A 27,537-nucleotide genomic window follows, 5' to 3' on the forward strand; every position below is an offset into this window, starting at 1 on the left:
AAAAACAAATATCATGTTATCCTTTATATGAGGGAACTAAAATATATAAAAAAAATCAAAAACAAGAAAGAAATGCCTCTGTGTATCCATATCGCTGCAAATACACTTTTTTCCAATTTTGTTTTACACCTTTGTCAAGCTAATGGTTAAGAATGTTGTATTAGGGGCCCGTGCCGTGGCTCACTTGGTTAATCCTCCAACTGCGGCACCAGCATCCCTTATGGGCACTTGGTTCTAGTCCCAGACGCTCCTCTTCCAGTCCAGCTCTCTGTGGTGGCCTGGGAGGGCAGTGGAGGACGGCCCAATTGTTTGGGCTCCTGCACCCGCATGGGAGACCAGGAAGAAGCACCTGGCTCCTGGCTTTGGATTGGCACAGCGCCAACCATAGCGGCCATTTGGGGAGTGAACCAATGGAAGGAAGACCTTTCTCTCTATCTCTCTCTCTCACTGTCTATGACTCTACCTGTTAAAAAAAAAAAAATAGCAAAAAAAAAACCAAAAACAAAAACAAAAAAAACCCAAGGCTGTTGTATTACTATTGTTTTTAATGTTCTGCAATTACTTTGAAATTTTATGCATATGTATGAAATAGTCATTTTTCCATTTGATAAAGCCCTTGCCTATACTTTCACTAACCTAGGATCTTTTTACTCCTTTACTGTAATATAAATTAAAGATATTTTACTAAAGAAAGTGTTTGTGAGAAAATATATTCAAACTTTATTTTAGTGCAAAGAACTTTGAAATCCATGCATATGGGGGCCTTTAAAAAGTTCATAGACTGGCCGGTGCTGTGACGCAGCAGGTTGAAGCCCTGACTTGAAGCGCCAGCATCCCATATGGGTGCTGATTCTAGTCCTGGCTGCTCCTCTTCTGATCCAGCTCTCTGCCATGGCATGGGATAGCAGTAGAGGATGGCCCAAGTACTTGGGCCCCTGCACCCACGTGGGAGACCTGGAAGACGCTCCTGGCTCCTGGCTTCAGATCAGTGCAGCTCCAGCCATTGCAACCATCTAGGGAGTGAACCAGCAGATGGAAGATCTCTGTCTCTACCTCTCTCTCTAACTCTGTCTTTCAAATAAATAAGATAAATCTTAAAAAAAAAAAGTTCAAGGAAAATATATATTGTGAAAAGTTATGCATGGATTTCAAAATTTTCTTGTACCAAACTAGACTTATCTTTTAATTCTACTTTTCTACAATCTTTTTGAAGTAGCATAATGCATATATGAAAATGATACTAAAAGGTCTGCAAATTATGGTAATGAAAAACATTTGAAAGAAATGTTGAAGGTTACTCTGGAGAATAAAAAACTGCATATTGCTAGCATTTTAAATATTTAGAATTAATATTGTTCAGAAGGCAGAGTAAAAATAAGGTAGCATAATTCTGAGTTAAATATATGCAACCCATTTCACGACTTAAGCTGAATCAATTCAACTGATTCTCTTATAAAGTAGTGATCATTACATACATAAGGTATGTATATATCTTTTAACAGTGTTTATACCAGAGACAGATTGAAAATAAACACAAAGGAACGCAATTCTTGGACTCTGAAAGATGTAAGGGTAGGAAAAATAAAAACGATATTCAGAAAGTAGTAATACAGTCTGCTAGGACCTAAACAGGTTGTAGACAAGAAACAAAACTAACTTACCTCTTTCAGTTGATCAGCACTTCCCCATGATGCAGAACGCTGATGTGACCTCTTTTCTGTTCCCTCTTCTGCCCAACAGCTAGGTGTCTTTAAAACAAGAGAGGAAATATAAAAAAATAAGTAGCTGTGTCTCTATCCCCTTATTTCAAGCAACTGAAATATATTTCAAATTCTTAAGACACACTAGTTAGGGAGCTATACCAAAATTGTTTAAAAATGCTAAGATTTTCATAACCATATGAAATGTCCAAAACATGTCATATTCTAAATTAGATATGATCAACCAAGGTTATCACCTTGCTTAAAACATTTGATATCTTCACATAAACACTATTTTTTATTTTATTTTATTTTTGACAGAGTGGACAGTGAGAGAGAGTGAGAGAGAGACAGAGAGAAAGGTCTTCCTGTGCCATTGGTTCATCCTCCAATGGCCGCCGCAGCCTGCACACCTCACTGATCTGAAGGCAGGAGTCAGGTGCTTCCTCCTGGTCTCCCATGGGGTGCAGGGCCCAAGCACTTGGGCCATCCTCCACTGCACTCCCGGGCCATAGCAGAGAGCTGGCCTGGAAGAGGGGCAACCAGGACAGAATCCGGCGCCCCGACCGGGACTAGAACCCGGTGTGCTGGCGCTGCTAGGCGGAGGATTAGCCTGTTGAGCCGTGGCGCCGGCCTCACATAAACACTAGTAACAAAGTTACCAATCCAAAGAGAACTGTGGATATTTGAATATTGGTGCTTAAAGAGAAGTGTCAAACTAAATATGAAATGGTATTTCATGCCACAATGGTATAACATGCCACAAGAAAAACAGGACTAGCTTGGGAACAGTGGAATTATAGATAACCGACAATAGCTAAGACCTGGAACCAACCCAAATGCCCATCAGCAGTAGATTGGATAAAGAAATCATGGGACATGTACTCTATAGAATACTGTACAGCAGTCAAAAACAATGAAATCCGGTCATTTGCAACAAGATGGAGGAATCTGGAAAACATTATGCTGAGTGAATTAAGCCAGTCCCAAAGGGACAAATATCCTATGTTTTCCCTGATTGGCGACAACTAACAGCACCAAAGGGGAAACCTGTTGAAGTGAAATGGACACTATGAGAAACAGTGACTTGATCAGCCCTTGTCCTGACTGTTGATGTACAATGTAATACTTTATCCCTTTTAGTATTTTTTTTTGTTCTAGTACTATTGGTTGAACTCTGTAATTAACACACAATTATTCTTAGGTGTTTAAATTTTAACTGAAAAGTGATCCCTGTTAAATGTAAGAGTGAGAATAAGAGAGGGAGGAGATGTACAATTTGGGACATGCTCAATCGGACTTGCCCCAAACGGTGGAGTTAGAAACATGCCAGGGGATTCCAATACAATCCCATTAAGGTGGCATGTACCAATGCCATCTCACTAGTCCAAGTGATCAATTTCAGTTCACAATTGATCACACTGACAGGTCTAAGAGTCAAAGGGATCACACAAACAAGACTAGTGTCTGCTAACACTGATAGAATCAAAAAGGGAGAGAACAATCCAACATGGGAAGCGGGATACACAGCAGACTCATAGAATGGCAGATGTCCTAAACAGCACTCTGGCCTCAGAATCAGCCCTTAAGGCATTCAGATCTGGCAGAAAAGCCCATTAGAGTATTTGAGGCATGGAAAGCCAAGACACTCTGGAAAAAAAAAAAAAAAAATAAAGACCTAAATGAAAGATCTCTGCAAGTGAGATCCCAGTGGAAAGAATGGGGCCATCAAAGAAGGAGGTACCTTTCTCTGAAGGGAGGAGAGAACTTCCACTTTGACTATGACCCTGTCGGAATTAAGATCGAAGTCGGCGAACTCAAAAGGCTTCCATAGCCTTGGCAACTCATGACTAGAGCCTAGGGAGATTACTGACGCCATAAACAAGAGTGTCAAACTGTTAAGTCAACAACAGGAGTCACTGTGTACTTACTTCTCATGTGGGATCTGTCCTTAATGTGTTGTCCAATGTGAAGTAATGCTATAGCTAGTACTGAAACAGTATTTTACACTTTGTGTTTCTGTGTGGGTGCAAACTGATGAAATCTTTACTTAATATATACTTAATATACACTAAATCAATCTTCTGTATATAAAGATAATTGAAAATGAATCTTTATGTGAATGGAATGGGAGAGGGAGCGGGAGATGGGAGGGGTGTGAGTGGGAGGGAAGTTATGGGAGGGGAAAGCCAATGTAATCCATAAACTGTACTTTGGAAACTTATATTTACTAAATAAACGTTAAAAAAAAAAGAAAACAGTCAAAAACACTAAAAAAAAAAAAACACTGTGAAGGCTAAGACTGCATTTTGTTTATATACCTACAGTTAGAGGTTTTTTAACGGCTTTTAAAGATTCAGTGACAACATTATATGCTCAAATTTTTTTATCAAGCTCCAATTACGTATCAAGTTTTGTGCTCCTTAAGTCAGCTCAGTTCTAAAGTACACAGTACTCTCTTGCACGTGGTCTTACTAATTTGAAGAACCATTTCTTATTTTTAAGTTTTCACAGTAGACATGTAATAGCTACTTTTCACTGAATGAATCCTGACCTACCAGGAATCCTTCACTGAATTTCAGAGACCTGTCCTGTTCTTGGGGTTATTTCCACCATCTGTATATCATTTCCTTCCAATTGCTTAATCAATTGTTGGTACTAAAAATAATGACTTTTTCTGCCCACTGAATTCAGTATTATTACATTTAAATCTGCTGACAATAAGATACGGATTCTAAATACAAATGAGGCTAACATTTATCAGCATCTGTTATGTCCTAGATACCATCCAAGAAGCTTAAATGGATTATTGTATATAATCCTCATTGCAATAGGCACTAGAATTATCTCCCCAAGAATTCCAATAACTCAGAAAACTTATCACTTTGTTTATACTGTTTCCCAACAATATGGTACCCCTTATATCATTCATTTATTCATTAGTTTATACAAAATAGCTATTAATACCTTGAGAAGTTTAATGTTTACTCTCTTATAACTTAACGATGACTTAATTCTAAACTGTAATCTTAATTCTATAATATTAACACTTAATTTATACTTCTAACACACACACATGCATTTCTCATTAAATGCAACTTAATACTACCACAAGATTTCCAATGGAAAACTGACAGATTATGAAACAGAACAAGCTGAGAACCAATGTACCAGACAACAAAGGTCAGGGAACCAAAGTAAGAGCAACTATCAGAAATAAATATGACCTATTTCACAATTTTACTTAAAGCAAGCTTAAAGGGCAAAGGTATGGAGAGTAGATGAAGAAAAACAGGTTAATTCTGTTATCAGTTACATGTTTCTCTTTAAAGTAGGAAAAGTGAAAGTTAACAGGAGTATTTGAAAGGTCCTTCACTACATATCTTTTACTTTTGATCCAAATGAACACATCACCTCTTAAAATTAATAAGTAGAATTCTCAATTCCTGGTAATTTTAGAGACAATATTTAAAGTTGATAAATAAAATATTAAATATTTGAGTCATGGACTAAAATGTTTTCATCAATGCAGCTGAATACAGCCCTTTAGGAACCAAAAATGTTACTTCATAAAACAGTAAAATGACTATTTTGATGGGAACTATTCACCTTTGGGATTCTATAATACTCTGTCTAATAATCACACAATGGGTGACAGTAAAGGTGATTGTGTATGCATTTACTTAGCAGCCAGTAAGGAACAAGCTCCATAGTAACAATTTAGGGCCCTGGAATGCAATATAAGAGGATAAGATGGTCAAATACTAAGACTTGCTTCATTTCATTTAGTACCCCACTTCCAAAATGTTTCAGCAAGTGTGACTTTTGGTTAGGAAGTGAGTTTCAGATCAGAGAGGTGAAACTGAAAGCTCTCGTTTGTATCTATTACTACTGAGGTAAAACATCTATTCCTTTGACTAAACTCCACCCCAAACAAGTTCCTTCCAGGAACAGTGGAAAAGGTTAAGTATTTTAATATAATCTCACTAGCAAAGAATTTATGTATTTTAGTTCAGTTTTAAGACTTTACTGAATACTGGATAAAGCTAAACGCTAAATGTTAATTTCACTTTTTTTAAAAAATACACAGATTTCTAGCATATTGGGAAGATTATAAATTTCCCTAAACTTGAAGCCTGATAAAATGAAGAAAAAAATTTAAAGCTATTTAATATACTTTTTGGCATGTTTTGTATATGAATATACTCATTTGCAGAGGAGTATAATCAAAGGAATAGATAGTGTACCTCAAATAGAAAGAAATATAAATGAAAACTTCCAGTTTTACCACTCTGATTATGAAGAGAAACATCACCTCTAGATACAGAAACAAACAAAATTTTATTTAAGATCTAACCATCCATGTGTCAGTCCTCAAAGAATGTAAGTTTTTAAATCTCTGATACCACCCAAAAAAGACCAAGAGTCATGAAAGTAATTGAGACTTCTCTAAAGAGTTACAATCTTAAAACATATGAGGGATAGTAAGATTTATATAAAATTCTTTCTGACCCAAGTGACAGATAATTCAGATATTTACATCATGCTAGAGCACAGAGGAAGTGAATCTTGCAAAATCTTTCTAAGAAGCAAGTATAATACTAACCTAAGGATTATACTGAAAAGAGAAAAAAATTCAGACTTTATTTCTGAATATTAAATACTAACACTTTGTTTGCCATTGTGTATTTAAAAACCTCATTAACTAATAAGATTTATTACATAAATATTATCATGGAACAAATATTAAGTTATCTATTAAAGAAATTCATCATGTATAAAAAGTGAATCAAAATGTATCCCATTTCTGACTAAAATAAGAAAAAGAAAAGTCAGCAAAACAATCACATGTGTTTGACATATGCAAAGTACAATATATCATATCCAGTAAATAAACTACCATCAGAGTAAAGAACAAGTCCAGAGCATCCACTAAAACAACCATCAACTTCCATTGTTCTAGCTCCCTGCTTTGGTCCAGCCTGTCCCAGTTGTTGCATGCATTTGGGGAGTGATTCACTGAATGAATCACTCTCTCTCCCCGTATGCCTTTGTGTCTCTCAAATAAAAAAAAATTAATGGAAAAAGCAAGTCAGAAATATGATATAAAGTGTGATTCCATCTCTATGTATCTTTGTTTCAAGAATTTATTCCTGGGGCCAGTGCTGTGGCCTGGAGGGTTAAGCCTCCACCTGTAGTGCTGGCATGCCATATGGGTGCTGGCTGGAATCCGAGCTGCTCCAATTCTGATTCAGATCCCTGTTGATGTGCCTGGGAAAGCAGCAGAAGATGGTCTGAGTGCTTGGGCCCCTATGTGCACATGGGGAGACCCAGAAGAAGCTCCTGGCACTGGTCTGGCCCAGCTTCGGCTGTTGAGGCCATCTGGGGAGAGAACCAATGGATCGAAGATTCTCTCTCTCTCTCTCTCTCTATTTCCGCTTCTCAAATAAATAAACTTTTTTAAAAAAGAATTTATTCCGTAAGATTTAGAAAATTCTTTAAAACACGTACTCCCCCAGAAAACTTGTTAATGATTAAGGAACCAACCCATGAGTCAGTAGCTATTGTTCATGCACTTCTCAGTTACATGGATTATTATCAATATGTATTATAAAAAAAAAAAACTAAATACAACCTAAAAGTATGTATCTGAGTATTTCTTTTAATTTAGAAGAGTTAAAAATATTCTGAGTTACTGGAAGGGTTACAAAGGTATCACCAAGCATCACTCTAAGAAGTAAGAAGCTTAGAGATTTTATGAGGCATTATAATAGGATGCTGACTTAGGGGTTGTGTCTGGAAAAATCCAATGTGAAAAAATCTGTGTTTAGGCAAATGATCCTTTTCTTTTCCAAATTACTTATAAAAACATTACATCTATCATTTATTAGGAATGTAAATCTAATCTAAAGCACTAATTCTTGTTCAAAAAGGTGGTTTCTCTTGCTAAGACCCAATACACTAACTTGCAGAAAGCCTGTTAATTGGAATCAGCCGCAGCATGGTAACACCCTTAAGTGTTCTAGTTTACTAGACATTTCAGAAGAGGAAACTTGGGAAGGCTGAGGTATCAGTGATCTGTCACAGGGTTACTTTGGACGGACTAATCACACAGAGAACATTGCTTTCATCTGTATCAGAATAAAAGGCAAAGTCTACACAACTCATAGAATGATAACAGGACAGTAAGACTGTATATTTTTTTAAAAAAAGTTCATTTAAGGTTAAGCCAAAAAGTTAACCAAGCAAATAGCAAAACTTGGAAGAAAACACCTTTCTAGTATTTAGTTCTTTCATTCTATTTTTATTTTACATTCACATTGTACCTTTAAAAAGTTTTAAGCAAAACAAAGTTAAAGAAAAAAAATACACTATGGTCTGAAAACTTGCTAAATGGGGTAGTATGTCACATAGACATCTGAAATGATATTACATGACAATAACTACTCAGCCTTCAAACCCAATGGCTAAAAGCCACAAAGGTTAATTTTTGCTAATATCACGTGTATAGGTCTATTAGAAGGCTATAATTGTCACTGTCAGTGATCAGATGGAAAGAATGGAAGTGAATACTGTTAATTCCACTAGTCATAAAGAAATTACCAGCTTTCTACAGTTTCTTCCTACACCAACTCTCACACATTTGGCAAAGCCACATCTATCTTCAAATGGGCAGAGTACAATCAATCCTACCATGTGCCAAGGAGAGGGACAGACAATATTTGTGAACAGCCTGAATGATGACTACACTTGGAAGTCGGAGGAAACACCTTTGATTTCTGCGGCTTAGGTATACTATTTTTATTGTTTGACCATTTTAGAAACATTATTTATTACTTTCACATTTAAAAACACACTTAAATAGAGAATTTAAAATTTGTTGCGAAACTGTACTTTACAATTTAGGGCAAAGACTGAGGAACTGCTACTGCCTGATTTTAGCATACTTAACTTTTAAATTGTAAGAGTTGGTAATACATTTCAAAAAGGCTGTATATGCAAGGATAAAATAACATTAAATTAATAAACACTAAATTCCACAACTGATTTTTACTTTTTCTTTCCAATAACAATAAGCTGACAATGATTATATTCTCAGTGGCTTTAAAATATAAATTTTATCTTTTAATATTCAGAATAAAAAACTGTGCAAACTGGGTATTATTAATTTTGATTTACAAAAAAAGGAAACTGAAGCCTGGGCCTCCTAGCAGTTAATTCACTGAGCAACAATTTTTTATCATTTTATTTAAATTTTCAAATAGAACAGTTAAAAAACTGTTCCACGAATATCCATAGAGCCAGTACTTAGACTTGGAAACATATACCATTTTTCTATTTTAGTTTCACATATCTATCCATCTATCCATCCATCCATCAAATATATCTTATTTTTCATTCATTTCAAAGTAAGTTGAAGCCACCAGGAAGCTGGAGTGGAGAGCAAGAGCTGGGAATCAAATCCATGTACTCTGATTTGGGACATGGAATTCTTAACTGCTGAGTTAAACTCCTACTTCTTTCATTATTTTAGTTTGCTCCTTCTACTTAAAAAGAAAAGAAGTTTATCATAAAACAGTATGCTGTGTTATGATGGCAAAAGTCTTATATATCTCATGTCTACTGCAACTCTTCATTGCATGGAGAGGCCATGGATAACTCAGCTATACCACTCCAGGGATATGCATGTACATTCTATGTTCACACAAAAATGTAATCACCTAATGACGCCTCAGAATGAATTCCTGTTGTTAATCAACAAATAATTGCATTTAAAAATTGCTAAGAGAGGACCGGCGCCACGGCTCACTAGGCTAATCCTCCGCCTTGCGACGCCGGCACACCGGGTTGTAGTCCCGGTCGGGGCACCGGATTCTGTCCCGGTTGCCCCTCTTCCAGGCCAGCTCTCTGCTGTGGCCAGGGAGTGCAGTGGAGGATGGCCCAAGTGCTTGGGCCCTGCACCCCATGGGAGACCAGGATAAGTACTTGGCTCCTGCCATCGGATCAGTGCGGTGCGCCGGCCGCAGCGCGCTGGCCGCGGCGGCCATTGGAGGGTGAACCAATGGCAAAGGAAGACCTTTCTCTTTGTCTCTCTCTCTCTCTCTCTCACTGTCCACTCTGCCTATCAAAAAAAAAAAAAAAAAGAAAAAAAAGAAAAAAGAAAAAAGAAAAAAAAGAAAGAAAAAAATTGCTAAGAGAGAAGATTTTAAGTGTTTTCACAATAAAATGTGAGGTAATATATGTCAAGTAGCTTGATTAACATATTCATTTCACATAAACATACTAAACATGTTATATATAACCATAAACATTAGAAAGCTTATGAAGTTATTTTTGAAAGTATTTATTAACTTTTATTTACTTGAAAGGCGGAGCAACAGAAAGATCAAAAAATAGAGAGAGAAAGAGAGAGATCTTCTTACCTACTTATTTATCTCCAAATGGTTGCAAAAGCCAGGATTGGGCCAGGCCAGTCAAGAGCTAGGAACTCCATCTAGGTCTCCCACTACTTGAGCCAGTTCTGGCCTGGCTGTTGTAGGCATTTTGGGAATGAACCAGTGGATGGAAGATCTCTGTCAGTCTCTCAAATATTAGTACATACATACATAAAATACTTTCATCATATCAAAACATTCAATAATATTGAGTCTTGATTTGAACACAAGATCTGTCTCACAAGTTCACAATCTTTTCACAACATCACATAATTTCTTCTTTTTTATTTAAGGGGGCAGAGAGAAGAGACAAACAGAAGGAGAAAGCTCTCATCCTCTGGTTCATTCCTCAAAGCCAGCAATGGCTAGGAATGGGTTGGGCTGAGCCCAGGAGTTGGCATGTAATTCAGACTCTGATATGTGCGGCAGGAACCCAGTCACCAGAGCTGTAATTGCTGCTTCCCAGGGACTGTGTTGGGAGGAAGATGGAATCAGGAGGCAGAGCTGGGACTTGAACTAAGGTACTTCAATGTACGTCAGGAACATCTTAACCAGTAGGCTAAACATCCACCTTGCTATTTGTTTCTAAAGGGATTAAACAATATTAAGAACTTTGTTTCTATCCCCCAATAATGACAGTAGATGAAACATGGAAATATGAATAGAAGTTACTAGAGACACCCTCCACCAAGACCAGAGAGTCCAGACCCAGATGTTTACTGTAAATTAAGTATCCCTCTAGCAAAGTTCATACATAAACAAAACTAGTCATTCCCTCTTCAAGGATTTAAGAGTCAATCTGGTAAAAATGGATGTGATAATAAAGCCATCTCACATGCTCATCTCTTATTATCTTCAATTAAACTAACAGATGATAAAGGATAAGAGTATTTCCTATGCTTGTGAAATAAGTATCACAAAGAACGCTGCATACATTAGTTGTCATGAAAGGCGGTGAGAAGCTGGAGAAAAAGCAAAACCTTTGGAATCAGTCAAAGGTTGTTCTCTTCATACTTAAGTATAAAACCATGAACACGTTATTTTTCTAAGCATCAGGTTCCTCACTGTAAAATGAGATCTATATTTGCCTTCCTTTCAATGTCAAGTTTCTAAATAAATGATCTACTTCCAGATTCAGGCAAGACAAGACCCTATCCTGGACCATAATATTTAGGGGGAATTGCTCTGGCCTCTTTCAGCCATACCCCTACTTGTAGGCTAAAAAGACCTTGGGGCACAGGGTACGTATACCATAAGACCAAGCTCCACTACAGACTATGGTCTGGGTAATCTAGAACCAAGTATTCTATGTGCAAACAACAGCAAGACTGGCTTCCAACATCTCCAAGAACATACCTGCTAAGTCTCACTTCTTGAGGGGCTTTGGGTTAAAGCTGAATGTGAGAATCCAGGGAGTGGGGTCCCTAAGCACAAGTATGAAGTCACCTCAAAGTATAGAGTGTGAGGTAGAAGATAATGCAGTTTAGATTCAGAGATGGGATAGACCTGGCCTATAAGGATATATTCTAGCAGGTAACCAAAGAATTCTTAGTCTAAACCAGAATTTCAAGTCTATACAAAGATTTATTTGTCAAAGTGATAAGAAAAAATATATTTAATAGTTTATTCATATAACTCATGTGGGTCTTTGTTATTTGCCTTGCAAATATTACAAGTGGGCTTTGTCGATGTCTACTTCTAGTAACCTGAGTATCAGCTTACTCTTAAATATTATCACATTTAATCATATATATTAGGTTTCATTAACCTAAATAAATTTACAGTTAAAGAAACAGACATGCATAAGAGTTTCTGAGAAGAGTATTTCTGAATAGTATCAACACAAAGTATACATTCAATAGAAGTTGTTTTTTGTGTATACTTTTTTAATCTAAAACAAATAGCTACCATTTTTAGTTCAGTGCCAGTTAATATGCTAGGTAAGTGAGATAGTGATAGGCTCACTATTCCATATATCCTAAAAACCTCATTTTAGTAGTAATAAAAACGAAGCTCAGATTGGTCAACAGACTAATCTGCTTTAGAAATCTGGCTCCAACACTTCCTAGCTTTATGATCCCTGGTAAGTCAGTTAACTTCCCTGACTTTCTGCTTCCCCAGCTGTGTAATGGCACAATGTTCAGAGTTAATAAATGTTGATTCCTTCCTCTCCTTGCTTCCAGATGAATAAATTAGAGCATTCTCTCCCTTGTGCGCATTTTCAAATACTAAATCCTTGGTTGCTTGACCTTTATTACAATTGTGAATCCAATTCCTCCAGAAAGATGTTTCTGAATTATCTGTGCTCTGATCTCTTTCTCTAAATGTCCAGGCCAACATGTCCTGTTTTGCTAGTTATTTATATTTGAGAATCTCACTGCCTGAAGTATCAAACTTACACTTCTCCTTAGTAAATTAAGAATGGAAAACAAAGGATTAAGGTGGCATAAAATACTACAAAGGCAGAACTGATGTGAAGGATAATAAAGCAGCAGCTAATTTTACGGTTTCAAGCTTGCCTGAGAAAATGTCAAAAATTGAGAATTAGTGGTTTCATAAATCATGTCCAAAATTATCTCCTCCTTTTACTTCTTCATTCTTTAGACACACAACTCTAAAATGTTCTCCTTCCTTTGATGGCCCTCACATTTACATGTTCCATTTATCTGACATCTAATTATATACCATTTTGTATAATCAACGTTATAAATTTATGTCTTATCTTCTAAACTATGTTTCAGGTTCTCTAAGACCAATTACCACATCTTCTATTTATAGTATTATTCACAATGCCAATTAATGCTGACTGGCTACTGTTACGAAGATACAGTCAAGAACTCAGTTAATTATGAATAAAGACATCTTCAAATTTTTTTCTGACAGGAGAGAAAAGTTGTATAAATCAAAAGTTAGGGTATGCTTCCACATATAAGGAGAGTGTGACAAAACAGTAAATTTTCTATTTCTTTAAGGTTTTCAGCATAGGCTTTCAAATAGGAAAAACAAAATCCTTCAAAGTCATGAATATTTAATAAATTATTCTCAAGAACTGTGCAAACATGTCTTCAAAAATACTTACATTTTCTAATGGGGTTACTAGTCATTATTTTAATTTTAGAAAGAAACTCTTTAAAACTCTAAGTTTCTACAGCCATGATGTCATATTTGCCAAATGCCAAATGATTTTAAAAACATTTAAAATCCAGATGACAAAAACCAGTTATTACAGAGTTTACTTAAAGCAATGGGTTTCCTCTTTAGCTGGATATAGTCCACATTTGGGAAAAGGTGATTACTTTTTTTTACTGTGGTTAATGAACCCGATTTTAATTTTACCTGAGTAGCTTTATCTTTCATGCATGAAGGGTAGTGAACATGAGGATCCCGTGGCCACTGTCCTGTGAGGTAAGGTCCTGTTATCGTATCCAAAGAGGAGGTTCGCCTTATTGTAGCAGAGGTTCGAACTTGCTGAGATTTTGGCCTGTCCACTATAAAAAGAAAAAAGAAAAGATTAGTGGTTAGTAAATAAATTTCAATATTATTTATATCTCATGGTTTGTAAACTGTCATCTTATTTACACTAATGGATCTGTTGTATGATCTGATTAAATTTATGCAACTTTTTTCGAGGAAAATGCATTAATAAGTTAAATTTCAATAGACTTCATTTACTCTATGAAGTCCATTCATTTTACAGAACTGTAAAAAAATCTACCTATCATCCCCTTTCTCATTCCTCTAATTAAGACTGTATTACAGGGGCCAGAGCTGTGAAGTGGTGGGTTAAGCCACCAGTGGTGTTGTAGGCATTCCATATGGAGACTGGTCTGGGACCTGCTACTCCGCTTTTGATTCAGCTCACTACTAATAGCCTGGGAAAAGTGGCGGAAGATGGTACAAGTACTTGGGCCCCTTCCACCCACATGAGACACCCGGTTGAAGCTCCTGTCTCCTGACTTTGGCCTGGCCCAGCACTGGTTGTTGTAGCCATATGGGGAGAGAACCAGTGGATAGAAGATCTCCGTCTCTCTCTCGCTCTTTCTGTAACTATGACTTTCAACTGGGCCGGTACTGTGGTGCAGCAGGTAAAGCTGCTGCCTACAGCACTGCATTCCATATGGGTACTGGTTATTGTCCTGGCTGCTCTGCTTCCAATCCAGCTCTCTGCTATGGCTGGGAAAGCAGTGGAAGATGACCCAAGGCCTTGGGCCCCTGCACCTGTGTGGGAGACCCACAAGAAGCTCCTGGCTACTGACTTTGGATCTTTGCAGCTTCGGCCATTGAGGCCATCTGAGGAGTGAACCAGCGGATGGAAGACTTCTCTCTCTCTCTGTCTCTCTCTCTCTGTGCCTCTGCATTTCTGTAACTCTGCCTTTCAAATAAATATATAAATCTTTAAAAATAAATAAATCTTAAATAAAAGACCCCATCATGTCTTACATAAACTGTCAGTTTTCTTGCTTTCTCTGTATCTATTTCAACAGTGCTATTTACCACCCCTGCTAAAGAAATATTTCCATAGATAGCTACTGCCTTCAACTTAAAGTCTATGTTCTTTAGTATGATATAAATTTTTCTTCAATTTGGCTCCCATATATCTCAATATTTAATAGCTTGGTATTACTCCTCCATAAACCAATGCTAAGTGTCAGATAGGACTGACCTGAGTTTTTTCTAAATGAACCCACCCTGTCTTTATACATTCTATTTTCCTGAGTTTCCTAGAACTCTCTCCTTCCTTGTTCACTTAACAAGCACTTATTTTTCTTCAAGACCAGCTAAGATGTCATAGTGCCTCTATATGCTTCCCCAGTGCCCTTCCCTCTCCTTCCATCTCTGTTGAAGATATACTAGCTCTCCTCTGCTTTAATGGCACCCTAAGCTGCTCTCTCTCTCTCCTATCAGAGCAATAAGTCTGATTAAATACTTAATGAATCTGTTCACAACTACACAAAAATAAAATGTATAAAGAACTTTATATTTTAATTCATTTTCCTCATTTATAGATGAAGGATGTAAAATCTAGGAGGATACAACTAAATTATTCAGTGAAATAGAGTTGCGAATGGAAACAAGAGGTAAAAAGGATCTCCTGACATTCTACACAGTTCAACCCACCTATTAGAATCACCTACTTCTCTTCCCTGTATAGGTGCAATAACTATCTCTCTATAAAATTAAAATCATCACGTTGAACACCAAATGCAAAAAGAAACTATAGATTTTCTATATACAAATCTAAAATAATTTACTATAATAATAATGTGCATTCTGTAATAAAGTCCAACAGATCACAAGTTTCATAGATAGTGTCCTGGCTTACAGGAAAAAAAAATTGGTTGCACATTATAGAAGGTCAAGAAATACCTGATTTTAAGTCAAATGCTGTCTGCCCTTTAACTACCTTCCTGAAACCAGAATATACAATTTGTCTGTAAGAAAAACAAAGGAGAATGCAATATGCACTCATGTTATTTTTATCTAAACAGCATTTTACAACTGCAGTTTTGATTCTTTTTTGACCCAAGAGTTAGGCAAAGTCAACATTGCTTTTGCATGATTTATATACTCTACACAAAAAATTGTTTCTTGTTTCATAATTACAGATTTGTTCACAGTATGCATTTAGTATTTTTTTTTTTGACAGGCAGAGTGGACAGTGAGAGAGAGAGACAGAGAGAAAGGTCTTCCTTTGCTGTTGGTTCACCCTCCAATGGCCGCCGTGGCCGGCGCACTGCGCTGATCCGATGGCAGGAGCCAGGTACTTATCCTGGTCTCCCATGGGGTGCAGGGCCCAAGCACTTGGGCCATCCTCCACTGCACTCCCAGGCCACAGCAGAGAGCTGGCCTGGAAGAGGGGCAACCGGACAGAATCCGGCGCCCTGACCGGGACTAGAACCCGGCGTGCCAGCGCCGCAAGGCGGAGGATTAGCCTAGTGAGCTGCACGGCACCGGCCGCATTTAGTTTTGGGTGAATTGAGGTAACACAGCACTTCTCTACTCACTAACACAAAACTACCTCAAGTAGATCAAACAAGAACACATCTTAACAACCAGAAACATATGTTGAGTGTAGTTAAACAATCTTTGAATTAATTTATAATAGCTTGAATAACTTAATAAAATTACTAAAATAAATGTTCATTCATGTGAGTATGCATACAAAATATGAAAGAAAAGCAATTAAATGTATGTCTTTTTTTAAGATTTTATTTGGGAGGTGGAGTGACAGAGGGAGAAACAGAGAGAAAGGTCTTCCATCCACTTGGTTCATTCTCCAAAAGACTGCAATGGGAGCTGGGCTGACCTGAAGCCAGGAGCCCCAGGAGCTTCTTCCAGGTCTCCCATGTGGGTGCAGGGGCCCAAACACTTGGGCCATCTACTGCTTTTCCAGGCCATTAGCAGAGAGCTGGATTGGAAAAGGGGCAGCCAGGACACAAACCAGTGCTCATATGGGATGCCAGCACCGCAGGCAGAGGCTTAGCTTACTATGCCACAGCACTGCCCCCCACCACATCATTATTAATTAAGCTCAACATGTATCAGGAAAATGGTAGCTGTTCACAAATGGTAAAATCAGGTGATTGGTATTACTAAGTAAAACCTGCTGAATTGTCTGCCACATGCACCAAGGGAAATTTCAAAATAAATTTCAGCCTTTCCCTATCCTCAAGAGGTTTATATTGGGATTGGAAGGACATGATTTGTATAATTAATCTATAATATTAAGTACTATATACATGGTACATGCAATATCAATAAAGTATAAGAAAGCAACGAAAATAAAACATAAATGGGGCAGCAGATATCGAGAATGATATCCTATAAATACAAAATCCTTAACTTTAAAGGAGCAGTAAGAGTCTAGCTATGCCACTTAGCAATCCTGCTGTTAACATCTTCCCTTTAAATATTTGCAGGTAAAATACAGAATATATAAATTCCACAATAAAATTGGACAGTTAAAAAAATCATACTTGCTACATAGTAGTAGATGATTTTTCCAAAACCCAGTACTGCTATGATCGCTAGTGTCAGAAAATGAGTGTATACAGATCTTGGTAAAAACGCCATCCTATCAGTCATCAGGTTGCACTTTCCTCCCTCTTTTGGTCTCTAGAGAGCCACTTAACAATAGCAGTTAGTAGGACTAGTTCTTCTCCAGAGTACCTACCGAGGACAAGCAAAATAATTCCTACTCTCTAACAGCCAAATAGTAAAACAGGTGAAAAATGCAAAACCATATGGGATAACGGAATCTGAATAGCCAAACATGCACTGCTCTAAACAGGGAATAGAAATGAAATTCCACCATACTCTCCATACTATACTTCCCAAGTGGCAAAGACCATGCCGTTTTTTGGTTGCCATTATGCAGCCACTCATAATGTAAACCAATACACACGATAAAGTGTCCACATTCTTCTCTTAGACTTTCACAGATTCCATCCTTGTTATTTTCTTGTTTAAGTAAAGGAATATTGTCAGTTTGCTGTGTTCAGATCTCAATCCATTTTTTAATTTTTTATTAAAGATTCACACACACACACACACACACCAAATGGTGCAACTGCTTTTCCAACCTTTGGAAAGGAGCTATTGTATAAGAACTATAACTCTGTGAAACTTAAACCACCACTATGAAGAATCAACTGCTTTTTTAATTTATATGAAACCCACCATTGCTTACAACTGTAAAGAAAATTAGTTGTGGAAACCTGTACAATTCAGCAAAATGCTGTAGACTATTTCACCTAGAAATTAGATCCTGTGAGATCCTAGAATGTGGAGGCATAAGGCTCTCAGTCAACTCATAGGTGGGCTAAGCAATGGATCTCAAGGGATCCTGAGCCATGGTTTTCTGTAAAAGAATCACCAATTGGCTTACTACAACTGCAGGTTACTGGCCCTCCACTCCCAGCATGTCTGACTAGGCAGTTAGGGTAGAATAAGGAATCAACAATTTTTGAAAGTAAAACTAGCCAGATCCAGATGCATCACCAGGTATGGGAACCACTGAGGTCTCAAAACGGTGAGACCTCAAAGCGGTGATGGCTCAAGTACTTTGGTCCATGCCACCCACTGAGAGACCCAGACTGAGTTCCCAGCTCTCAGCTTAGGCCTGGCCAAGCTCTGGATGCTGGGACATTTGAGGAGTGGACTAGCAGATGAGAATTCTCTCTCCTTTTCTTTCTCCCTCTCCCTCTCTCTCTGATAGAAAAATAAAGAAGAGAATAAGATGATCAATATAAAAAGGGCATCTTGCAGCAAATAAAAGGTATAATAGAAGTTACTTCTTGTAGATTACTTCATTAAAAAAATCAGATTTTTGTGTGAGGTGTAAGGTGGGGTCTTGTTTTACACTTTTGCAAGTTCAGATCCAATTTTCCCAGCACCATTTTTGAAGATACTATCCTTTCTCCAGCGAGTGAATTTTAGCTCGTTTCATTAAAAATTAGTTGGTTGTAGACATGTGGATTAATTTATGGGGTTTCTATTCTGTTCCATTGATCTATATGTCTATTTTTGTACCAGTACCAGGTGGCTTTGATTTTAACTGCCCTATAATATGTGTTAAAATCAGGTACTGTGATGACTCAATTTTTTTGTGGTTTCAGATTGTTTAAGCTATTCAGGGTCTCTTGTGTTTCCATATGAATTTTAACATTGTTTTTTCTAGAAGTAAAAAGAATGCCCTTAGTGTTTTGATTGAGATTGCACTGGATCTGTAAATTGCTTTCAGCAGTAGTGACAATTTGATGATACCAATTCTTCCAATCCACGAACATGGAAGTTTCTTCCATTTTTTGATATCTACTTCTTTTATGTTTTGTAATTTTCATTGTAGAGCTCTTTCACATCCTAGGATACATTTATTTAAGGCATTTAAATGTTTTTGTGACTGGGACTGATCTTACAAGATCTTTTGTAGTCACTGTGTTGTTTGGGTATACAAAGGCTACCAATTTTTGAGTGTTGATTTTATATCTTGCAACTTTACCAAACTCTTATGAATTTCGGTAATGCCTCAGTGGAGTCTATTGGTCCACCTATATATAGGATCAAGTAATCTACAAACAGGGATAATTTGACTTCCTCCTTTTCAATTTACATCCTTTTGATTTTTCTTGCCAAATGGCTCTGGCTAAAACTTCCATAACTATTGAAAAGCAATGGTGAATGTGGACATATTTGCCTGGTTCCAGATCTTACTGGAAATGCTTCTAACATTTCTCCATTCAATAAGATGCTGGCTGTCAGTTTGTTATATATTGCCTTGATTGTACTGAGCAATGTTCCTTCTATATCCAATTTATCATGAAAGGATGTCGAATTTTATCAAATGCTTTCTCTGCATGTATTGAGATAATCTTACGGTTTTTAGTCTTCAATTTGTTAATGACATATCACATTGATTGATGCATATATGTTGAGCCATGGTTTGTCATAGATTGCCTTGATTATGTTGAGGGATGCTCCTTCTATATCCAGTTGCTTGAGGTTTTTATCATGAGAAATGTTGAATTCTATCAAATTCTTTCTTTGCATCTATTGAGATAATCTTATGGATATTACTTCAGTTTGTTAATGTGATGTACTGCATTGATTGATTTGCCTATGTTGAGTCACCCCTGCCTGCATACCAGGGATAATTCCCACTTGGTCTGGGTATATGTTATTGGTTTCATTAGCTGGTATTTTGTTGAAGATTTTTGCATCAATGTTTATCAGGGGTATTAGTCTATAGTTCTCTTTCTTTGTTATATCTTTTTCTGGTTTTGGAATTAAGGTATTGCTGGCTTCATAGATGGGGCTTGGGAGGTTCTCCTCTCTTTCAGTTGTTCTGAATAGTCTGAGAAGAATTGGAGTTAGTTCTTTAAAAGTATGGTAGATTTTTGCAGTGAAGCCATCCAGCCCAAGGCTTTGCTTTGTTAAGAGGGTCTTCATTACTCCGTCTTGGTTTAATTCAATCTCTGTGTTGGTTATTGGTCTATTTCGGTTTTCTATGTCTTCATGACTCAATTTCAGTAGATTGTGTACATCTAGAAATCTATCCAATTCTTCTACAATTTCCAATTTGTTGGCAATTAGTTATTTGTAGTAATTTCTGATTATCAATTTTCTTTCTGTGGAATCCTGTATAATGTCTTTTTCATCTTTATTAATTTAGGTTAATTGGGATGATGGCATATCAATTGTATTTATTTTTTCAAAAAAATCAGCTCTCCATTTCACTAATCTTTTGTAATTTTTTTTGTTTCAACTTTGTTGATTTCTTATTTTATTAGTTATTTTCTCCTCCTAGTTTTGGGTTTGTTTTGTTCTTACTTTTGCTGTATCTCATAAGTTTTGATATGTTGTGTTGTCATCTTCATTCATTTCCAAGAAATTTTTATTTACTTTTTGATTTACTTTATGGCCCACTATTCATTCAGAACCATACTGAGTCTCCATATATTTGCATATTTTCTAGAGTTTCTTATGTTGTTAATTTCCAGGTTCATCCCACTATGGTCAGAAAGGATATATGGTATGACTTCAATTTTTTTTTTCATTTGTCCAAATGTCCATCAATTTATGACTGGATAAAGAAAATGAAATACTATTCAGCCATAAAAAAGAATAAAATCCTGTCTTTTGCAATAACATTGATGCAACTGGAAACCATTATGCTTAGTGAACTAAACCAGTCCTCAAAAAACAAATGCCATGTTTTTCTGGTATGTGGCAGTTAACATAGAATACAAAAAATACATAGGAATGAAACAGATTATGATTTGATTGTTGTATTTAGCACTAGTTTATATTCCTGTGGAACTGTGTTCTTTCTGCTTTTTACTTGTTGGCTATTTTGATTAGTGCTGCATTAAGCCTGTGATATAGAGTGGACTGAAATTATGTTTTCCAAACATTAAAGAAAGGAAGGAAGAAGAGAGAATGAGAGAGGCTGGGTGGGGGCGTATTGTTATCTTCTTAAAATTATACATAATAAATACATGAAACCTGTCTCTTTAACTTTTATTTAATAAATATAAATTTCCAAAGTATAGCTTTTGGATTTCAGTGGCTCCCCCCCCATAACTTCCCTTCCACCCGCAACCCTCCCATCTCCCACTCCCTCTCCCATTCCATTCACATCAAGATTCATTTTCAATTATAATTATATACAAAAAATCAATTTAATATATATTAAGTAAAGATTCAACAGTTTGGACCCACACAGAAACACCAAGTGTTAAGTACTGTTTAAGTACTAGCTATAGCATTAATTTACATTCTACAACACATTAAGGACAGAGATCCTACATGAGGAGTAAGTGCACAGTGACTCCTGTTGTTGACTTAACAAGTTGACACTCTTGTTTATGGCGTCAGTAATCACCCAAGGCTCTTGTCATGGGTTGCCAAGGCTATGGAAGCCTTCTGAATTTTCCAACTCTAATCTTATTTAGACAAGGTCATAGTCAAAGTGGAAGTTCTCTCCTCCCTTCAGAGAAAGGCACCTCCTTCTTTGATGGCCCCGTTCTTTCCACTGGGATCTCACTTGCAGAGATCTTTCATTTAGGTCTTTTTTTTTTTTTTCCAGAGTGTCTTGGCTTTCCAAGCCTTGAACACTCTAATGGGCCTTTCTGCCAGATCTGAATGCCTTAAGGGCTGATTCTGAGGCCAGAGTGCTGTTTAGGACATCTGCCATTCTATGAGTCTGCTGTGTATCCCGCTTCCCATGTTGGATTGTTCTCTCCCTTTTTGATTCTATCAGTTAGTATCAGCAGACACTAGTCTTGTTTGTGTGATCCCTTTGACTCTTAGACCTATCATTATGATCAATTATGAACAGAAACTGATCACTTGGACTAGTGAGATGGCATTGGTACATGCCACCTTGATGAGAATGAATTGGAATCCCCTGGCATGTTTCTAACTCTACCATTTGGGGCAAGTCCGATTGAGCATGTCTCAAACGGCACATCTCCTCCCTCTCTTATTCCCACTCTTACATTTAACAGGGATCACTTTTCAGTTAAATTTAAACACCTAAGAATAATTGTGTGTTAACTAAATAATTCAACCAATAGTATTAAGCAGAACAAAAAAAAATACTAAAAGGGATAAAGTATTACATTGTACATCAACAGTCAGGACAAGGGCTGATCCAGTCACTGTTTCTCATAGTCTCCAGTTCAACAGGTTTCCTTTTCGGTGTTTGGTTACTTGTCACCGATCAGGGAGAACATATGATATTTGTCCCTTTGGGACTGGCTTATTTCACTCAGCATGATGCTTTCCATATTCCTCCATTTTGTTGCAAATGACCAGATTTTGTTGTTTTTTACTGCTGTATAGTATTCCAGAGTACATATCCCATAACGCAGTCTACTGTTGATGGGCATTTAGGTTGATTCCAGGTCTTAGCTATTGTGAATTGAGCTGCAATAAACATTAATGTGCAGACAGCTTTTTTTATTTGCCAATTTAATTTCCTTTGGGTAAATTCCAAGGAGTGGGATGGCTGGGTTGAATGGTAGGGTTATATTCAGGTTTCTGAGGAATCTCCAGACTGATTTCCATTATTGTCTTTACCAATTTGAATTCCCACCAACAGTGGAACAGTGGGTTAGTGTCCTTTTTTCCCCACATCCTCCCCAGCATCTGTTGTTGGTAGATTTCTGAATGTGAGCCATTCTAACTGGGGTGAGATGAAACCTCATTGTGGTTTTGATTTGCATATCCCTGACTGCCAGTGATCCTCAACATTTTTTCATGTGTCTGTTGGCCATTTGGATTTCCTCTTTTGAAAAATGTCTATTGAGGTCCTTGGCCCATCTCTTAAGTGGGTTGTTTGTTTTGTTGTTGTGGAGTTTCTTGATCTCTTTGTAGATTCTGGTTATCAACCCTTTATCTGAAGCATAGTTTCCAAATATTTTTTCCCATTCTGTTGGTTGCCTCTTCACTTTCCTGACTGTTTCTTTTGCAGCACAGAAACTTCTCAATTTGATGCAATCCCAATTGTTAATTTTGGCTCTGACTGCCTGTGCTTCTGGGGTATTTTCCAAGAAATCTCTGCCTGTGTCTATATTTTGCAGGGTTTCTCCAATGTTCTCTAATAATTTGATGATGTCAGGTCATAGATTTAGATCTTTAATCCATGTTGAATGGATTTTTGTGTAAAGTGTAAGTTAGGGGTCTTGCTTCATGCTTCTGCACATGGAAATCCAGCTTTCCCAGCACCATTTATTGAATAGACTGTCCTTGCTCCAAGAATTGGTTTTAGATCCTTGATCAAATATAAGTTGGCTGTAGATGTTTAGATTGATTTCTGGTGTTTCTATTCTGTTCCATTGGTCTATCCATCTGTTTTGGTACCAGTACCATGCTGTTTTGATTACAACTGCCCTGTAGCATGTCCTGAAATCTGGTATTGTGATGCCTCCGGCTTTGTTTTTGTTGTACAAGATTGCTTTAGCTATTCGAGGTCTCCTGTGTCTCCATATGAACTTCAGTATCATTTTTTCCAGATCTGAGAACATTGAATCCATAAATTGCTTTTGGGAGAATGGACGTTTTGATGATATTGATTCTTCCAATCCATGAGCATGGAAGATTTTTCCATTTTTTGTATCCTCTTCTATTTCTTTAAGATTTTGTAATTCTCATCATAGAGATCTTTAATGTCCTTGGTTAAGTTTATTCCAAGGTATTTGATTGTTTTTGTAGCTATTGTGATTGGGATTGATCTCAGAAGTTCTTTCTCAGCCATGGCATTGCCTGAGTATACAAAGGCTGTTGAATTTTGTGCATTGATTTTATATCCTGCTATTTTGCCAAACTCTTCTATGAGTTCCAATAGTCTCTTAGTAGAGTTCTTTGTATCCCCTAAATAAAGAATCATATCGTCTGCAAAGCAGGATAGTTTGACTTCTTCCTTCCCACTTTGTATCCCTTTAATTTCCAGAAATATATTGAATAGCAGTGGTGAGAGTGGGCATCCCTGTCTGGTACCAGATCTCAGTGGAAATACTTCCAACTTTTCCCTATTCAATAGGATGCTGGCCGTGGGTTTTTAAAAAATTGCTTTGATTGTAATGAGGAATGTTCCTTCTATACCCAATTTGCTTAGGGTTTTCATCATGAAAGGGTGTTGTATTCTATCGAATGCTTTCTCTGCATCTATTGAGATAATCAAATGGTTTTTCCAACCAAAAAAAACCTGATAAGAGCAGATACTACACTTGACCTTAGCCAAAAGGCCGAGAAGTGATAATCATATGGTTTTTCTTCTGGAGTTTGTTAATATGGTGTATCACACTGATTGATTTGTGAACATTGAACCATCCCTGCATACCAGGGATAAATCCCACTTGGTCTGGGTGGGTGATCTTTCTGATGTGTTGTTGCATTCTATTAGCCAAAATTTTATTGAGGATTTTTGAGTCTACATTCATCAGGGATACTGGTCTGTAATTTTTAAAAATCTACATTTTTCCAGTATTTATCTCAAGGATTTAGAGGTAAAAATTTTTTTATTAAATCAATTCTGCTTTCCTACTAAATGTATTTTAAATAATTTTCAAAAAGTCAGAATAAGATCAAAATAAGATTATCTTTATAAGTATATAAGAAAAAAGAAATTAATATTTTAATACTTTAATTAAAGAACTTAAACCTGATTGAAAATATTGCAATATTCTAGAGCTAGTTGATTAAACAACCTTTGGTTTCATTGTTATGGCACAAGTTAAGCCATTACCTGTGATGCCTGTATGAGATACTGGAGTGCCTTTCGAGTCCTGGTTACTCTGTTTCAGATCCAGGTCCCTACTAATGACCTTAGGAAACAGTGGATGATGCCTCAAGTACTTCAGTTCTTGCTACCAACATAAAAGACCTGGATGAGTTCCTGGCTCTCAGCTTGTTTAAAAAAAAAAAAAAGTAAACAACAAAAATCCAACTTTTATCTTTCAATGGACAGTGAGTTTTTCATGATGTTGAACAACTCATTCATTTTATTTCATTCTTTATCAAAACCAAAATCACAAATTCACAAAGAGACTGAATTAAATTGCTTTTCTCCAACTTCAAAATATCCTGGGGTGGGCACTTGGTATAGCAATTTAGATGCCACTTGGGAAACTCACATCCAGTATCAAGTGCCTTGCTCAAAATTCCAGTTCCCCCTCTCCCAATCCAGTTTCCTGCTGGTTTGCAAGGCAGCACCTGTTGGATCAAATACTTAGGTCTCTATACCCCATATAGGAGACCCAGATGGAATTCTGAACTCTTGGTTTCAGCTTGGAAAAGCCCTGGCTGTTCTGGTCACTGGGGAGTGAATCAGCACACAGAATATCTCTGTCTCTGCTTTTCAAATAAAGTAAAAATAAACAAACAGTTTATTTTAAAATTCTGAAATGATATAGTATCTAACCTGAGATCAAAAATTCCCATAAATTATTACAGGTGAGGAACTTTCTTGGTATTGGTTTACTAAGGTTAAGAATAAATAAAGCTGTATTTTAATAAGTTTGCTTCAGTCTGAAGTTTTAAATTTATTACAGTTTTAAATTTATTATCACTGCCAACGTCATGAGTAATTGTCTCCTTGACTCATGGTTAGAGAATGATTTTCAAAGCTAATTTTCAAAAACAAAAGTTAAGAAGTGGATAATTGAGAAAAACATGGAAAGGAGACTGGTATGTCTCATGTGCCATACTGATCATCTAATATAATTATTACATGATTTATTTTTTCAAAGTCAGCATAATCTAGGCATTTCAGATTTGGCTTTTATTGATCTTTCTTCCTTGAAATGCACAATGATGAAAAAAGCTGGCAAAGTAAGTGTACTCATGTCTTAATTCATTTTCTGTTCTTGAAACAGAATAACTCAGATTGGGTAAATTATAAAGAAAAGAAGGTTAGTTTTGTTTGCAGTTCTTAAGGCCTAGAACTCCAGAAGCATGGCACCAGATTCTGCCTGGCTTCTAGTGAGGCATTCACAGTAGAAGAAACTAGCAAGGGTGGAAGAGGCAAAACAACAGGGGTAGTAGTCTTGCTTTAAAATAACCATCTTTACCCAACCAATCTGGTCTCTAGAGAGGGAGAACTTGCCTCCTCTCAGTATGCCTTAATCTATTGGTGAGGATTCTGTCTCCATGATGCACACACTCCCAGCGCTAGGACCCACGGGTCAGCACTGAAACAGTGTGATTTTGAGTTTTGTGGCAGACAAATCATAGCAGTTACATAAAATAAAATCACCAAATTCACTGAATTTCAAATAGGAAACAGGGAGGATACTAGATCTGAACATGTTACCCAAAATAAAACGAAAGGGAAAAAATGGAAGCCTATTCAGTGTAAGTAGATTCTGAAACACTAACCATCCAGATGAGGAATCCTGCCACAGAAGCAATCTACAAAACATGCAGAAATGACCATATGGCTGCCTTGCAGTAATCTGGAAAGGTACCAATCAAGAAGCTGACAAGAGAAACAAACATGCTTCCAACCAAATGAAGCCTGACACAGCCCTGTAACCTGAGATCCACGAAGAAAAAAGTGTAATCAGGCAGCCATTTCAGAACTATTCTCAAGGTTACAGCTCACCCAATTAAACTTATATAGAACAATCACAAGAAGGCTGAGGCTTTCTCTAGGGTTTTTAAAAAAATCTATGTTGTAAAGAAAACTTGAATAAGACAGTCAGGAGATGCCTGGTGACAGACAAGTGCTGGAAGAATACACAACAAATTAAGACATAGCCCAGCTATCAAAAATTACATTTGTGACAGCTAAGATATTTATATTTTCTTGAAGCTTGTTTTTACTCTGGTGGCAGAATGACCTCCCCAAAGAACTTTAAGAAAGTAGTAACTAACAGAAGGAGATTCATCAGATTTAGGAATTCCCAATTAATTCTATCAATGAAAACTCCAAACATATAAAACCTATTTTAACTAAGGAGCTCAAATATCAAAAAAAAAATCATGAAGTATCAGCACCTATACAAAAAGAATTAAAAAAAACCTAAAGATAGAAAGTCATACTGTAAGAAAAAGAAGTGTCAAAGCGTCAGTATTTAGAAGACTGAACACATTACACAATTTGTTTTCAAGTACTTCTAATTAAATTGCTGATACAGCTTAGGAAATTCTTGATCAAATGAGACAGACTCACTATTATATCCCAATTTAAAAAGAAAAAAAAAGCTACAATGAAGACTATGGAGTGGGCTACCATATGATAACCATCATTAATGGTCAAAATCCTTGAAATATAAAGTAGTGAATAATTTCCTTGAGATCATGACATAGAGAAAAAAGCACTTTTCTTCAAAGTTTGATTTTTTAATTATAGGGAAAGGAAGAGAGCACAAATATAAAAATAATTCATTATTTTGGAG

The 27,537-nt window shown here is 36.7% G+C and overlaps 1 protein-coding gene and 1 pseudogene across 6 annotated transcripts in view; both read right to left on the minus strand.

Annotated features, from left to right (window-relative positions):
- GLCCI1 (glucocorticoid induced 1) overlaps positions 1–27,537 on the minus strand; it is a 241,277-nt gene that overhangs the window by 54,041 nt on the left and 159,699 nt on the right. For all 6 annotated transcript variants that reach the window (XM_089315691.1, XM_017344467.4, XM_017344466.4 and 3 more), the window contains exons 2-3: positions 13,472–13,623; positions 1,662–1,748 (exon numbers count right to left, since the gene is read on the minus strand). In XM_089315691.1, coding sequence (XP_089171817.1) covers positions 1,662–1,748; positions 13,472–13,623 — 239 coding nt within the window. The remainder of the gene's footprint in view (positions 1–1,661; positions 1,749–13,471; positions 13,624–27,537) is intronic.
- Positions 24,268–24,396, minus strand: LOC127492702 (U2 spliceosomal RNA; annotated as a pseudogene).

This window comes from Oryctolagus cuniculus, chromosome 16 (genome assembly GCF_051225735.1).
Source record: "Oryctolagus cuniculus isolate XC-2025 breed Fujian yellow rabbit chromosome 16, ASM5122573v1, whole genome shotgun sequence".
In the NCBI taxonomy this organism is placed as follows: domain Eukaryota; kingdom Metazoa; phylum Chordata; class Mammalia; order Lagomorpha; family Leporidae; genus Oryctolagus; species Oryctolagus cuniculus.